General features: G+C 37.7%; 1 protein-coding gene across 2 annotated transcripts in view; it reads left to right on the forward strand.

Moving 5' to 3' along the window:
* The window catches only part of tet1 (tet methylcytosine dioxygenase 1), a 38,213-nt gene that overhangs the window by 1,410 nt on the left and 19,019 nt on the right, over positions 1–17,784 (forward strand). The window contains exons 2-3 of one of the 2 annotated variants that reach the window (XM_079635406.1): positions 210–339; positions 897–2,450. In XM_079635406.1, coding sequence (XP_079491532.1) covers positions 1,068–2,450 — 1,383 coding nt within the window. In that variant the 5' untranslated portion in view covers positions 210–339; positions 897–1,067. The remainder of the gene's footprint in view (positions 1–209; positions 340–896; positions 2,451–17,784) is intronic. The other variant, XM_079635407.1, reaches the window with a different exon arrangement.

Here is a 17,784-nt window from a genome sequence, read left to right on the forward strand (position 1 = left end):
CTTACTTCAGGCATCATGCTATCTGTAGATGACCTTACTGTATCTTTCATGTTACACTTGATTAGCTTGAAGTTAATGACCCAATTTAAATGGCTTGACCAGCACATTGTTCTGTACTGTGTTTATGATGGAATCATCCTTTTTTAAATAGGCAGAGGTCTTTCTTTATTTTACATCTCGGCCATAATTCATGATTTTTTACTTGCTAGTCTGTGCAGGTGCTATCAGTGGGAAGGGCATTGTCATTCTACAGAGCATTTGATTGGACAAAAATCTGCGTAGTGCAGAATCAGGTGCATCTCCATCAGCTCTCTAGGTGGTGAATCAGTTTGGGCACTGGTAAGGATCCTGGCTCACTACATATTGAGACTGATATTGAGACTGATGAGTCCAGCGACATGCTAACATACTCTCGTTGTAAAATATTATAAATGTTAGCTAGATTATGTTTAATGCTGTCAAACGTTTATGCCGAAATATAGTTAAATAATGATTTGGCTTTTTAAAAACTTATGCCGTGCGTCATGATGTGTATTGAGTTGGCTTGTGCAATTTATAGTTTCACACTTCAAAAATGTGATGCAATGTCTGTTAAGGGAACAACTTTGTTAAAGATAAATGTTCTCTGATCATCAGTGCCCTGATTACTGAACTAGGGAGCTGATTGCAACACACCCATGACCCATCAATATTTTTTTTTCCAGTTTTCCAGAAGAGAAAGATATAAAGTACATTTTAAATGTGTATGGAGGAGCACACCAGCATATAGATGGCTTTAAACCCCATAAATAATATGCACTAAAAGCCACAATCCCCAATTCAAGATTTCATGCATGATTTTATGTAATCAGAGGTTACATGCTACATAATTCAATAATGAATTGCCCTTTCCACAGGTAGCCATACATCCATATGCCAACAGTGGAAAAATGTCAGTGTGATCTTACTTGAAACTGGGAACATTACCTGAAAGATCTGAAAAGTACTGCTGTCCAGAGTCATCTTCATACTCTTTTCCATGCCGGCTATCCTGAACTCCTCCTCCCTCACCCTCACTTACTTCAGCTATGCCTCATATTCCCAAAGCATCATATTGTGCATCCAAAAAGCGAAATGTTAGGAGGGTGAAAGCTTCCACGACTAGGAGGCAAACAGTCAACTCGCTCAAAGCCAGTGGTGAGATCAAGAAGGCCATAGACAAAAAACAAGCACTAAAGGGGGCCCAGAGGACTGTTGACAGCAAGCCCAGCAAGAGGACAGTCAAGAATGTTCATAGCGTTAAAGGACCCAGGCACACTCGTGGTTCTTTGAAACAAAATGGCTTGTTGTCAAAACTTAATGGAAAAGGAAAGACCCCAAGGAATAGTGTCTCGAGCGTCCTACAGGAAGTTGAGTCCTACAGGAGGGTGGTTACAAGAAGAAAGGGAGATCCCGAGATCAGGGAACAGGATACCGATGCTAAAAGGTCAGAAGTTCATGATCCTACTGGTGATGGACAACAAAAGGATGCTGTTATTCCCACTGGAGAGGGACAGAGCATTAATATAAGCTCAGAGGAAACTCCAGAGGAGCACATAGAGACTGTTGTTCATGACACTGACAAGGCAGAGGAGGAGAAGGTAAAAGAAAACACAGAAACAATACAAAACGAGAGCTGCCTTGCTTCTAACGAGCAGTCAAACACAGCATTTGTTGAGCAGCATGACCCTCTGAGGCACGACCCCGTCAATAATGTGGACTTTGCCTACAACAATAATACCTCAGGCCCAACGACTCCCTCCCCTTCACAGTCAGATAAGCATGTTTTAGGTCAGGTTGAGGAGGTTCAACACATTGTTCCACACATGGACTTTCCTGACAGTTCTTTTGAAACCACTCCAGAAAACTCTACGGAAGCAGGTGAGACTGTGGCCTCCCAAATGTGTCAATCCTCCAATGAATCACCAGCACTTGAAAACATTGCAAATGATCTCCAGAAGGAAAAAAGTGAGTTTCAAAGCACTGCAGATGAGGACACCAAAGATGAAATTGACGATGCTGAAATGTCGATGAAGAAAGAGGGAGCGCTTTCTCTCCTCTCGCTGAGCACAACCATTTACAACAGCACTCTTTGTGAAATGGGCCATAGGCCTCAGGCGACGGCATCGCTCTCCAGTAGCACAGAAAGCACCCAGTCCTCGTTTGACAGCGAGTCAGAGTCGGTTCTTGAGCACAGGGCGTCAGGAAACCTTCCTCTCCAAGTTGAGGATATTCAGCTGCGTTTACTTCGAGTTCAAGAGAGGAGGGAGAGGAAGAAGAGAAGTCGTTGCTGTGTTTGCGTGCCTTGTCTGCGCAAGATGAACTGTGGGGAATGCAGGAGTTGCCAGAACAGAAAAACGGGGCATCAGATCTGTAAGCTCAGGAAGTGTATTGAGCTGAGGAAAAAGCCCCTCATGATCTGTACGAGAGAGGTAAGGCACCTGACTCTTCAACTTTTTGATGTGTCTCTCTTGCCCAGGGGTGTCCAAACTCTATCCTGGAGGGCCACTGTCCTGCTGAGTTTAGCTCTAACTTGCCTCAACACACCTGCCTGGAAGTTTCTAGTATGCCTAGTAAGACCTTGGCTGAATTTGAAATCGCCCCCTATCCCTAAACTCTCAATCACTACTCCCTAAGTTTGTCCACTAATATAGTTCACTTAAAGGAGTGAATAAAAACGAGTGAGCAAATTGGACAGCCGTTGAGTGTCCATCGGCTGTACACTCATTATTGTGGTGCAATTTGGGATAGAAAGAGTGCACTCAATAACGTCCACTATGGTTTCGGACACCACTACAAATGGCTATCCTTCAAATAATGCCCTATTTGAGGATATAGGGAGCGATTTCGGATTCACCCCTTGAATAACTGGTTCAGATGTATTTAATTGAGGTTGGATCTAAATGAGTGGCCCTCCTGGAGCAGGACTGGACACCCCTGCCCTAACATTTTTTAATTAAAGTCATGGCAAAGGATGCTCTGTACAACAGTTACTTGTTTAAAAGTTACTTTCAAATGTCAATCAATTAAAATGGTCATATCATTTAAAAGCTTTTCCTTGATATTAGTCCAAGTAAAAAACAACAACATTTATTTAGAATTAATTTTGAACATTTTGTGATGTCACACAGATGAATACATCAGTTTGCACATCAATAATGTCTATCTATGGGGTGATGCAAAACTTCCACCCAGTCACAAAGATAGTAACAAGGAGAACGCCTTAAAAAGGTTGTGATAAAGTTAATTTTGAAGGTTCCTGATTATTTAAATCCAAGAAATTTCAGTGGGGATTGTCTGGTGATCCTGTCACTACGTTCACATAGCAGCAGATTACAGGTGTCAGTCTCGTTTGGATTGCTAAATATGGTTCTGTTCAAACGTGGTTTTGTTAAGAAAAATATTGGCAGCCGCATTCTTTAACAGAATGACTCCCTTTAATTTTCAGGACTCAGAATGAAATATTGATTGAGTCTTTGCAAAAGGGCTTTTATTGGAGGATGGGGCAGTTCAAAACTATTAGACATGACTGCAAACATGACATCAAAATCGTTGATCCATATTGGTGGGAGTGAGAAAGTTTTTGACCTCTTATATCTTCTAAATGCAAATTTTGTCATTAAGGCTAACATATTCATACTTAAAGCCAAAAACGTACATTTTGATTTCATGTGAACTTCAATGACATTACTAGGCTGGAGAGGTTTAAATAAAGACTTTGAAACAGATTTGGACATTTTGTTAACTCAATTTGACTTACTGAGCATACACTTATCATCATCACTGTCTTCTGACTGCAGTGGCTCGAGAAAATATGAAAGAAATAGATGAGCACTGTTTTAGGCAAAACCCATCACATGATTCACTGTGAACATTGCACGTGGCCTAAGTGTCTATGTGTGTGCATATTTGTGTGTGAGAGAATGAATGGCACTCTACATATGCTAAGTCTCCATGTTACAGCATGTCCTACCCTTATTGGTGTGTTTGACAAGTCCCACAGACAATTCAGTAGTTTGACAGTTTGGATATATGTCTTATGCATTTTTTATTTTGGCAATGATAATTGCTTTCATTATGTCATTGTGCTGTTTAGGACTGAATTCCTGTCTTTTTTTTAGTCTAGCTGTTCATTTAGTTATGTTGGCTTGGCAAAGCCAACGTAAAACATTCTGGCAACATGCTAATTCATGTTAACAAAACATGCTAGCAACATGCTAAATCATGCTAGCAATGTGTTAAAAAGTGTTTGTCATTTTCTAAAACATGTTAGCAACATGCTAATTCATGCTAGCAACATGTTAATTCATAACAATGTGCTAAAACCAGGGGTGCTGCTCAAGTCCTGAAAAGTGAAACGAAAGCTTTTTGATCGGGCGCCAGATCGGATGCAGTAGTATAGGTCAAAACCCCACCCTCTCCATGGAAGCAAATGAAACAATCAAATTACACTTCCGATAAAGTTTTTATCACGCTGGTATAAGTTCAAGTGTTCACTTTTTAAATAAGTTTGGTTTTAGTTAGTTATTTGATGCTTTAAAATCATGATTGACAGCTGTGATTAACAGCTTCTCTGAGTGAAGTAGTCATGGAGGCACCAATGGGCTTTTTTTAAGGATATGACTATGTGGATAGTAGTTGTAGCTATTACATACTTTAACAAGCCTTCAGTTGTACTACAACCAGCAGACTCAAAATTGAAGCAGTCTGGCTACTTAAAAAAAGTTCAGAGGCGTGTGCTTGTGATTGATTCTGCAGGAGTATGGGCGCAGATGAGACCACCGCAACTCCACTTCATGCTCACTACGGCACAGACTCTGGCTGCGAACAATATAATTAGTGCAAGGTGTCAGTGCCATCTTGGGGCATTGGCGGCATCACTTTTCTCAAGTAGAGAAGAGTGAATGTGCATCGTCCATCTTTTTTAGTCTTTGGCTAAAACCTGCTAGCAACATGCCAAATCATGCTAATAATAAAAAATAAAATAAAACTTACTTACAACATGTTAAAACATACTAGCAATGTGTTAAATTGTTTTGGTAAGACATGCCTGCAACATGCTAATTCATGCTAGAAAAACATGCAACAAACATGTTAACAAAATGTAAAATAATGCTAGACACATGCAAAGTCATGTTAACAACATAAGTCATGTTAGGAAGCTTATAAAACTTTCAGAAGGCTTTGTCAAGCCAACATAAAAGTTTTCCCAATTAAATTTACTTTCTAGTTGCTGCTGAATTTTTATGATTTAGCGCTAATTATCTAACTTTATAAAGTTGTATTTTTAGACCTTTTGTCAAATTTACCAATAAGGAACTGTGAGAATATATAACTTCCCATGTTTTTGTAATTTTAGTCAGTGCTCTTGCAAGTTAGAGCATGGAGCTAACAACGCTAAGTTCATGGGTTCGGTTCCCAGGGAATTAATGAAATGATGAAATGTATTGAATGCAGTATCAAGTCAATTTTGATAACAGTGTCTGCCAAACGCAACATTTTGGCATTTGTGCATATATAGTTGCTAGTTTTGTTCCATCTGAAATGTTTGAACTTGTTAAAATAAGTCACACAATTATGTAATCGTTGCTGTCAGTTGTGAGGTATTTGGGTTCGTTCTCTAATGTCTGTCTTTTAGTAGTCGTCTGTCAGGGGAAGGGATGAAGGCGGGATTACACCAGATTGAGGTCTGTAAACATATCAGTCATTTCCCTAAAATTTAGGCCAGCGTTCAGCCAGGGTCACATCTGCCATAGTTATGTAGTCAGACTTTAGTTAGCTAGTCATTAGTGTCTGAATGCAGGCGGGCTGAATATCTATTTCGCTTGGGATTGTGTGTCTTTATCTTTAAAGGGTTGATGGGAAAGGCCATCTGTAATTATGTAATTAACTACATAAGCAGTTGTTGTTTTTGTATCCATCTGCCCATGGGTGTCACATGATCGGTAAAGTGGTTAATAAGTGCAAGAGGAAATGTTGACGCTTACGAAATATTCACTTCAGTGATATAATTAACCCTCTGTTTGATGTAAGATAAACAATGAGTATTGTAGTTACATATTACAGATAGTGGGGTTAGTGAATTTATTTTTTTTGGATACATTTTTCTGAATACTTTTATTCAGCAAGGATGCATTAAATTTCTCAAAAGTGACAGTTTAATGGTATAAATAAATAAAAAGTTCTTTAGAACTTTCTTGAGCACCAAATCATCATATTCGAATGATTTTTAAAGGATCATGAAAATTAATCTTTGCCATCACAGGAATAAATTACATTTTCAAATATAGTCAGCAGGAAAATAGTTATTTGAATGGTTTTACTATATTTTTTATTAAATAAATGTATCCTTGGTGAGCAAAACCAAGATACTTTTTAAAACAAAAACATTAAAATATTTTACCCATATCTTGAACAGTTTAAATCTGGTCTGTTTGGGTGTAAAAGAGGCTTTCCAGACAAGAAGATCAGGATCAACCTGTGTCCACACCTACTATCAAGTCAAAAGTTAACAAACATGAAACACTGGTGCTGCCAAACTGGATCAGATGATCCTGATAGTGGGTATGGGTAAGACTTACATGTGCTCTTGAATTGTATTGATATCTATTGCAATACAAATTACTTGAAGAAATCAACATGCTGGCTAATATGCGATCCAGTATGAGACATCAGGTGTCACTTATGTAATCCTCAGTGATATTGAACAAAATCACCTCTGGGCTAGAAGCGATCACATACCACATCTCACAGCCTGTGCCGCAACATGTCTCCTTCATCGCTGTAGAATAGTCACAACAATTATAAGTGATGTGTGTTTTATTTACTTTTCAGACTGTAGCTTTTGCTGAGGGTTGAACTATGCAGGGTTTGTGATTCAGATTAAATCTCAGTAACTTCATGTCTGTTCTTTTTATCATCAGCAGGCCTTTGTGATCATTCCTAATTATAAGACATATTCATACTAAAAACAAATTCTGCTGGTTGTGCAGTGCACATCTGCCAGCCAGCTGTGACACTTCCAACTACAACGACACCCCATGAGCTATCGGTTCAAAATGTTTCACCTAAGATTGCATGTTGTTTTTTGGCATGGCTCAGAGATGGAGCTACTGCCGTGTCCTTGTGAATGGCAAAGGGGGCTGCTTGGCACAGACGAGGAAGAGGGAAATCAGGGGAAAACAAAGGGTAAGAGGGCTGTTGGTTCAGTTAGGTCTGGTTTTAATCAGTTCTGACAGCACACTGAAGCCACTAGCCAGGCAGGATGCTGAGGTAACGCTTCAGAATACAGTGGCTTCAGTTTTCGTCTTTGTCACATCATGTCCTGATTTGCTTTCAAGAAGTGTTTTGACCACATCACGAGTTCAGGTATTACTAAACGCTGATCGGAAGCTTCCTAGGCCTTGTCCACACTAATCCGTTTTTTCTCTGTTTTGAAACTGAGATAACGTTTTTATTACTGAAAACAAATCTTTTTGAAAACGCTCACCAAGGTGGATAAATTTGAAATACCATTTTTGGCGTTGTAGTCTGGATCATTCATTCATTCATAACGTGCATGAACGGACAAAAAAAAAAAAGGAACAGGAAGAAAATCTTATAGTACCTGGCTGTCGCTTATTTGTGCACATCAAAAAAAAAAAAAAAAGCTGCTTTATGAAGGAATCAACCCCAATCCTCACCCCAAACACCAAACATTTTCAGGAATGCCTCTCTTTACACTTAATTATCATCATTTTAAGCGTGTTAGTCATAATTTTTCTTGTAACATTCCTGTATTTTTTCCTTATACAATTTCTTAAATTTACAAACACTTTTTTTATTGTGCCTGTTACGTGCTATTCACTTACACACAATTGCTAAAATATGTTACTTTGCACACTCTTCATATCACAGTCCTGCAAAGATGACATAAAATATACTCGCAATTGCTGTCCTGTGGCAAAACATGAGAGCAGTTGCGTTTTAGACCAAACATATAATGGTGTGAGTGCAACCTGGACGCATCAGTGGGATATTTTGCTCAATAAAATGATCCTGCCAGAAGTATTGCGTGATAACTTTATCATGTCTTGTTCTGTCTGTATCATCTCAGTGAGCTTTTCTGAAGGTTTACTCATGCGCAGTAACTGACGTTTCAGTTTCGATGAGAAACTTTTGGAAAACGCTAGTGTGGACTGTGAGCATTTTGAAACGAAAACGCTGTTTTCAAATGTATCCGGATTATTAATGTAGGCGTAGCCTTAAATCACAGGGTTTTCTGTAGCTGGGTAGATACAGCAGCCCATCCTCCCCTGGGTTCTGCTTTGTGTTACAGGCAAACAGTATATTACCCTGAATGGGTAAACTCTACCTAGTTTCTGAGAAAGCCATGGTGACTTTCTCTTCTCCAGGAAGTGTTTATTTGGATTGAGTATGCTTATCAAGATGGTAACCTCAAGTTCTCCATTTGTTTTAAAGCTGTGGCCTACAACAAATGTTTTATATTACTAGTTTTGTTCACAGATGATTTTCATTGAACACCGGATGTTTTTTTTACTAATTATGTGTGCTATAATATAATGTCCAGATTTAATTGGCTATGTGGAGAATAAATTACTTTGACATCCATGCAACTATAAATTCTCCCTGTATTTTTGTTGGCTTGTCGTATCCTCCAGACATTGAGAAGCAAGGGTATTACAATTATTATAACTGACCCCAACCCACATCATAACATGCCACGTCACGTTTAGGATTGACCAAATTTGTCCTCCTCATTTTTTGAGATCTAATCGTTCTATTTTAAGAGGTTTATTTTTCTTGGCTGCATTGTGAGGGAAAATAAATGTTTTGAAATTATGACTTTTAAAACTATCAGTAGAGTCTGCCAACTGGTTGCTCTGGCCGTGAGCTGCTAGCACTCATCCACCTTTTAGCAAATCCGTTAGGGTGAACGGCATGTAGGGTAATTAATATCCATGACCAGAGCTGTCTGTGGCAGTTGTGTGCACTGAACCGTTGACAGGAAACAAACTTCAAACTTCGTTTTTTTTAATTGCTTCCCCTGCAGAACACAGATCAGCATTCCTTAACACTGGTAAAGGACATTTTGTAGAAGCAGTACCTGTGAGTATCCATCTCATGTCAAGCATGCAAATGCATGTATCACTTAAATCCAATCTCCAAATCTCATACATTTTCGTCCTCTAATAAGAACTTAGTCAATGACTTCCTACTAATGATATTGTTTTAGATTAGTGAAGTGACAGAATCTGACATTTAGAATATATTGGGCATAATGTAGACAAAAGTAGTCTGATATGAGTTTTTTGAGGGTCAGTGCTGGTATCAGTGCCCAGTGAAAATTTCAGCTGGGCAGTCAAAATTTGAACCACTGGCCCAATCAGGCCAGTAGGAAAAATCCTTAGCATTGAGCCCTGCACTGTAAACGTTCAACCACTAGTGTCACACTAAGCCAGCGGTTGCATGTGACTCAACCTTTTTCATATTCAGGCATAATGTTTCCTTGAATGCTTCCTTCCTCACATGCATTTCTTTGAGAATAATGGGAACCTAAGTTTTATTACTTCCATTTCCTCATTAAGTAATGGTTAAACGCAGTACAAAAGTAATGTACCACCGAAATCTTGTCTGTGTGTGAAGCAAAGTCAATTCAAACTGATCTACATGATGGAGCTTATTGGTGACATCCCATATGACCATTTGCACAGTTGAACTTGCCAGATCTCACACACAAAATCAACACAGCAGATCAAGGGAAATGACTGGACCGCTCTCAGTGCAATGAATCGATCCAGACTATCCATGTGAGTCAAGTTAACAAAAGGTATAAAACAGATCTCTCATTTTTGTTCTAAATCTACTACACTGCTCAAGGAAACGACCAACGCTAATAAATATTGTGGTTTATAGACCATGTTCTTTTACATTTTTGAACCAAGTTGTCAACCTTTTTTTTTTTTTAAAAAGAACATAAGACTTTATGTGAAGATATTATTGTAGGCTAAAACCTAGCATATGTGATTAGCATAGGCTAGTCAGTTAGCGTACTAACAGTAAGTTCCCCAGTAGGATACAGGGTTTGCAAACGGGAAATTACATTTAAAAAATTAGGATATTAAAGAAACATGGTTTCTTAACTACCAAGTTCTGCCTTAATCAAGGGTTCTCTTGTTGGTGTATTGGGTGCAAGAATGAGAGTTGATAGCCTGTCTATTATGTGTATATAATGTGTTTGCCAATTAGATTTTTTTTAAGCCCTGTTATTATTCATAATAGTGCATCTTTTGTTTTGTTTTTCCATGGTGATCAAGTCTTTCATTGCTTTTCCAGAGCTCTTGCCAGATACTACTTGATTAGCCAAAAAAACTGAATTGATATGGTTGCTGCTGTGATAATAGCTTATCACCTTGACATCTATTGCCAAATTCAAGAGCATCTGCCCATTTCAGAGGTGTAAAGTCCAGGGGTCAGAAAGTAAAAGTCCTGCCATATGTTTATTCCATCCATGAACTGATTTCACCAATTAGTTCTATCTTCTGGCTTAAAACCTGTGCTAATTAGCAAATCCAGATGATTGGAACAAAATACTGAGGACTTTTACTTTCTGAACCTGGACTTTACAACTCTGGCCCTTTTGGCCTCTGATGTTTCCACTGAGCATCTGGTTCATAGAAGGAATAGAATAGAATGAGGCATTTATATAGCGCTTTCATATACTACTTTACACCCAAAGCGCTTTACAATGAAGTTGGGGTCTCTCCTCAACCACCACCAGTGTGCAGCATCCACTTGGATGATGTATCTGGAAAGATTACTCTGGAAATTTGGAGTATTTAAGATCAAATGTTGGCAATCACAGTAATATCTATTGAAGACATGGACAATTAAAACACTATCAGAGGCCCACACATATTTTATGTTTTAATAGCCTCTTAAATATTGAGATAAGCGCACTGGATGTATTTTTAACTGTGTCTCAGATAGTCATCATCTCGACAGCTTGAGCAACAAAACTCCTGGCTTTGACACTTTGGGCCAGATTTACTAAACGGCAGATTAGCATGAGAGCGCAATTCCATAAAAGTGCTGATTGGAGTGGAAAGTTCTGCGCGTGATCTATTGACGATGTGCAAATTAAAGATCACTGATGCAGCCAGATAATTTCCATAATGACCAACGAAATCTACCAAACGCAGCACAAATTTGGGTGTTAATTGTTAAATAATGGTGAAAATACCAGTAAATTGACTAGCGCAAACCTTAGTAAATCACCTTGCGTGATTTATTTAAATACTCTCCTCCCATAAATTTTGCGTCTGAAAGTTAAACTCCTACAAATGCATTTACAAAAAGATCAGCCGCAAAAATAACCCTGTCCACACCTTTTCAGTGCTAATTTTTCACTGCATGTCTTCAGTTCCTGACGATAGTTTTTTAGAGGGTTTATGCTGGCGCAAGCTGTTAGTAAATCTGGCCATTTGTGTTTATCATCATGAAAAACCAAATAAGTCAAATAGACTGACTTACTGATTATCAAAAATGCTTCTATCCTTTTATTAGTTTTATCGCTATGGAGAGAACACCTAAACAACACACTATGTTTTACATTTGTATGACTGGCACTTAATCCGTCAATAAACTACATCAGAAGAAAATCACCAAAACTCACTCATGCTTCAGGACATTAATCTCAATGCCATTTCTGACCATTTTGGTGCCTTATAGGTGAGATTCCTATTGCGCCCCCTTACCCCACGGCTCTTTGGCTTTCTCATTTTTGGAGGCTTTAATGCAATTCAAAGTGTCATACTTGCTGCCATTCTGGTCAATGCATACAATAAATGATTCAGTCTTGGGTTGGCTATTTCCCCCTTTCACTTTCCATTCCAGATGCAGCTGCATGTCAAAGTGAATTTTTATTGACAAGGCCCTCTGGTATGTTTGGATTTGGCGTGTTGGTCTATCTGGTTTATATTTGTAATTTTTTTGGCATTTTGCCTTTGATAGTATAGTATAGAGGAGACAGGAAGCAATGAGAAGAGAGACGGCAACAGCAAAGGACCACAAGTTGGGACTCAAACTTGGGATGCCCAAAGCAAACTTGGGTTTCTCCAGTCCAAAGAAAACATTGTTACATGTAGTGAATTTGGGATCTTTTGAGACACAACAAGACAAGTTGTCATTTATATACCAGTTCAGCCCTGCTAAAATAACCAACATAACTATACTGAATCCATTTGGCTCTCATTTTTTCTATTTCAGTGTTTGATTTAGCTCTTTTTTGGTGACCTTTTTGAAATCAAGAACTTAATTTTCCTCAGTATACCAAGTTTGAAAACAGAAAATGTCCCATCTCTATAGTTTTTATAATTCTTGCTAATTATTTCTGTATTATTAAATTCAGCAAGTTAATTGGTCTCCTTCCACCATTCATTAAATCTTCAAATAAATAAAAACTGTTGTGAAGTCTTCAATGTTTAAGGTGTAATTGCATTATAGCCAGTGTTGGGGAAAGTTATTTTGAAAAGTAATGCATTACAATATTGCGTTACTCCCTTAAAAATAGCTAATAGCGCTACTTGCATTACTTCTCTAAAAAAGTAACTGTTACGTTACTTTTGCATTACTTTTTTCACCTGGGCTGGGCTTGTTTTTTTATAAATGTAAAGTTTTTGGGCAAATGTAAAGACACTTTTACACCCAAAGTGAAATAATTAAGCCTGAGGCTGATGGAAATGCATATTCACTCCTTTACAGTAGAGGGCGCCACTCAAACAAACCTTTCAGCAGCTACTGTTCGGCATAACAGAAGAATAGGATGCAAAACTTAGTACTATGTACTAAAGACAGAAATAAATATAGTAAGCAACAAATATCCTCAGTCTGTTGACACCAATAAAATGAGCTAATGAAAGTTTAATCTATAGTCATTTTTGTGATATTTTGTTGCAAATGCGTTACTTTACTAGTTACTTGAAAAAGTAATCTGATTACGTAACTCAAGTTACTTGTAGTAAGTTACTCCCAACACTGATTATAGTAAATTCATTTTAATAATGTGTCATTTAATTCATAATATTATGGCCTTTTTAATGGCTTTGTACTTGGTATACAATTCAACTGCTTTCAGATCTGTGTTTTGAAATGCAGTCATATTTTAGAGCTGTTATTATAAAAATGATTGAGAAAAAGGTAGGATGATGTTAATTTTATGTTCAAGTTTGAAAGATTTTCCTGGAGCCTGTGGGCAGGATCTGTAATGATGTACCCGTGTAGGATCATTGGCAGGAGCTAGCATGAGTACAGCAAGTAAGCGCCTGTAGTGTAAGAAAGTGAGCAAACGAATCGTGAAATATCAGTATGGGTGAATGCCTCTGCATCAGCCCTCTCTCTGATCAGTGTGATACGATCTCTGCTCTTCTTCAACACCTTGTAATGCTGCCATCAGTCACTCAAACAACAGAAATCAAAGCCCAGAACATCATATGACACTATCAGCCAGCTTTGTGGACATAGTGATGCATCATGACACAGTGAATGGCTTTTTTCATTTATTATTTTATTTGGGCCACAGACATTCTTTCTAAAAATGCATTTAATTAACAAATTAAGAATGCTCAATAAATGAAGTGTGTATTTGTATATTTTTTCAGATAGGTTTCATTTGGTGCTTGAATAAACCAGCAAGTGGCTGCTCAAATTATTATACATCTGTTTTGATATTAAATATAGTATAACTTATGGAAGCCTGTCTCCACCTCAGAGTAAAAAAAAAAAAAAAGGTAATTGTAATATAAAGTTAAAAAAAGATATAAAATCACTATTGTGATCAAATATTTCTTATGTTATCATATATATAATACCCTTTTTCAAAGTTTTAATTTTGTTTTTAAGGTATAGTGTAGGTTTTCATGCTTGAATTGTCAAAAAACATAATTTTTCACATATTTCATATTGTTGCAGCACCTCTCTTCCCAGTCTGTCAGTAATGCTCTGTTTAGTTGATGGGTCTTTATAAATACCCACACTTGTGGTCTTGGCCACTTGAGAGCACGCACACACGACAGGAAGTAAGTGCGCAAGACTGTCCCGTGTCTAAAAAATGCCAAAGCATAGTGCACTGAATGCACAGTAAACCCACACTATCTTGAATACCGCATCGTAGCGGTATTCAAGATAGTGTGGAAGACACTTTAAATAGTGTCTTCTGTTACATAGGGACTACTGACCAGCCATTTAGTAGTTAATTTAAAAATGCATAGTATTGAAAATCAAAATAAAGCTCTGTAAACTCTTGCATTTTTGCAATACTATATTGCGACGGATTCCCATCGGGTAATCATACGTTCTACACACACTTACACTACTTGAACACTTGGGCCACATACAGGAAATACGTCATGCAAGTAGACAAGTGGTCAAGTGCAAAGACTGCAACTGCAAATTTGGAAAGGCCTTTGTCTCTATGATGCCCCTCCTTCTGAAAAGTGCAGTGTGCTCTGATTGGTCAGCTGGACCAGTGTGTTGTGATTGGTCCACCACTTCGAGCATTTTTCTGAAATGTGTTTCAACACACTACTAATGCAACTCAACCAGGCCTTGTCTTCTTTTTTGAATTACTTATATGAGGAAGAAAAGAAAAGATGTCACGATTGCAAAATACGAAGTCACATTAAAGTGTATGTGACTTTATATCTTGCACTTTGTTTCTGGTATTAGTGGAAAATTCTTTATCTCACAGTTTGACTTTATTAAAATATATAAAGTCATGTTGTGAGATATACACTGTAAAAAATATTGTAATTTTATTGATAAATGTCTGTAAAAATGATACGGTAAAAACCTGTTAATTGGTTAACCTTTCCCTTTCTGTAATAATGGAAAACTGTAATAGATCTAATAGGACATATCCTAGAATTCTCTGTGGCATGCAGCTCACATTTTATGTTTTTTTTTTTTTTTTTTTTTTTATAACTATGTTTCTTCTTAGGTTGTCTTATCAGTTATTTAGGCTACATTAGGGTTTTATTTTTTGTCTTATGTTGTTAAATGAATGTTTATTGCATTATTTTACCATATCATGTGTTACCATGATGGTGTTTTGTATTTGTTTTAGTCTTATGTGCACCTTCTATATATAAGCAGATTTTAGTAAACTTGTTCAAGTCCAAGCTATATAAAGCAATCAGCAGGTCTCATCTCAAAATATCTCATCACATCCAAGCAAACCTAAGATTAATGTCTGAAAACGGGAAGTCTTAAACCGTTTTACACTACCATATTAGTTGCCATGGAGGAGTATTGTAGTACTGGAAAATTTCTCCTCACTCCTCACAACTTTACAGTTGAATAGTGATTTAAATTTCAATGTCAGCCCTCTGAGCGAGCGAATGGATTGAATCATGCAGTTTCTTTTGAGGAGTCCCAGGTGTTCTTAGACTATTCACTCAGGCTAATCCTTCCCTGAGAGCTGGACAGGTTTTAGTTTGTGATATGAATCATCATAGCTTAAAATGAAGTCATGACACAAGCACACTGATGGTGATCGGGCAACTATCCTTGTGTTACATTTGTATTTACAGGAGTCAAGTCCATTTGTTAAAGTGTCCTTGCTGGACTTTGTCGGCTCTCCCTCTGTTTTTTCCCTTGTTATCTGAGTGCAGAGCAAACCACCAGTTAGTCTTCCTGTGTTCAGACACACTTCCCTCCTGACTGAGGAAATCTTGGGGAACAAAACTATCCGCTCTGAATGAGATGTTTTACATATTTTCTGTTGTCTCGTATGCAGAAATGCATAACACTTTGCATTACATTCAAAAACTGATTGTATAGGATGTATGCGGGCAGCAAGTTGACTACTTTGATGGCCAGAATTGAGCTTTTTCTTGACCATTATGTGAATTTATTAAGAGAACACACTTTCCAAGGCTTTCTCGCACTGCATAATAAACAGTGCATATTAGCCGGCTCCAGGGATCATTGAATGAAGGATTGTATTCGCTCAATAAATACATTGTTTTATTGCTTCTTGGTGCCTTTTAGAGGGGATTAGGATTCTCGCCTCATGCACAGCCTGACTTTTCCTGTCGTCTGGGGTTAATTTCACGTGTATGACTTTAGGGATATATCCAAGCATGGAGTCATGCTTTCCACCATTATAATCACCATATATTGGTGATTCTTTAATTAGGGGAAACTTTTTGCTCCCTATTATGAGCTTGAATTGACCAAAAAAATGCTTTTAAATAAACAAATACATGTCATTTTAATTTGAGGAAAGGTACATTTTAAGCTTTTTATTCTGTTTACTGGTCATGTCCCTTACCCAGACCTACGATAGATAGATAGATAGATAGATAGATAGATAGATAGATAGATAGATAGATAGATAGATAGATAGATAGATAGATAGATAGATAGATAGATAGATACATAGATACATAGATAGATAGATACATGATAGATAGATAGATAGATAGATAGATAGATAGATAGATAGATAGATAGATAGATAGATAGATAGATAGATAGATAGATAGATAGATGGATGGATGGATGGATGGATGGATGGATGGATGGATGGATGGATGGATCTAGTGTGTTGTTGTTGTTCTCAGTGCTGCTGTCATTACCATCATACCATCATTAAAAAAAATAGAGATTTTCCAAAGAAGTTTTATTTGATTATGATTTTAGGTTTTTACATGACCTTAAAATAGGTGTCATTACCAAATCGGTAGTTGAATCATTACCAGTCAGTATTTGAAAATGTTTTAATTCAGAAACAAATCATTTTATTTCAGAAATATATATATTTTTTAATTGACATTTTTCATTAAATTGACTGCAATTGAACTAACTATGACAGTAGGTTTGAGGCTTATGCAGATTTTTCTCCAAAAGATGAAAAACATTGCAGTGGCGTAGGGCTTGTTTGCCAGCACTTTATAGATGGGCTGCTTGTGACTAATGAGGGCTGGGCAGCTTTTAAAAGCTCACCATATGGACAAGTTTCTGCAAAATCAGGTACACGTGAGGGAAGACCAAGAAGGGGGGAGTTCCTGGAAGTGTTGTTAAGCCAAAAATGCAAGTTCTGTCATAATTTACTTATTACCCGCCTCATGTCGTTCCAAACCTATATGACTTTCTTTCATCTGTGGAACATAAAAGGAGAAATTAAGCAGAATGTCCAAGTTGCTCTTTTCCATCTAATGAAAGTGGATAGAGACCGCTGTGATCACTGTACAGGTTTGGAATGACAGGAAAGAAAGTAAATGAAATGTACGTTTTTGGGTGAACTAGCCCTTTAAGAAAATTTTACAAACTCAGATTTTTTTGTAAGGGAAATGATTTGTCAAAGGGTAGGACATGATGAAACATGCTAGGAGGCTCAAGAAGGCTACTGATTTTACATGTAAAATGCACTGTCACTTGTACTATTATCTAGCTTTCAGCAGTCATCAGAATATTAACCAGATTCAGCCTTTATGTCCATTGTCAATGAGAATACCACAACTCCATTGTCCGTTGATGCAAGCGTGAAGAAAACTGTCTCAAGGCAGCTGACTCACTGCACGACTCAAACCGATTTCCATCAGCCACCTCACTTGTTATTAGACAAAGCGCTGCAACAATACTCAGCTATCACAGGGCACAGCAGGCAGACTTATTATGGATGGCTGCTTTAGACACATGCTCACAGAGAGACGGTCAGTCTATTATCCAGGTTACGCTTTGGAGTAAAGTTTCATCTAGAGTGAG

This window comes from Phoxinus phoxinus, assembly GCF_949152265.1.
Source record: "Phoxinus phoxinus genome assembly, chromosome: 14".
Lineage (NCBI taxonomy): Eukaryota > Metazoa > Chordata > Actinopteri > Cypriniformes > Leuciscidae > Phoxinus > Phoxinus phoxinus.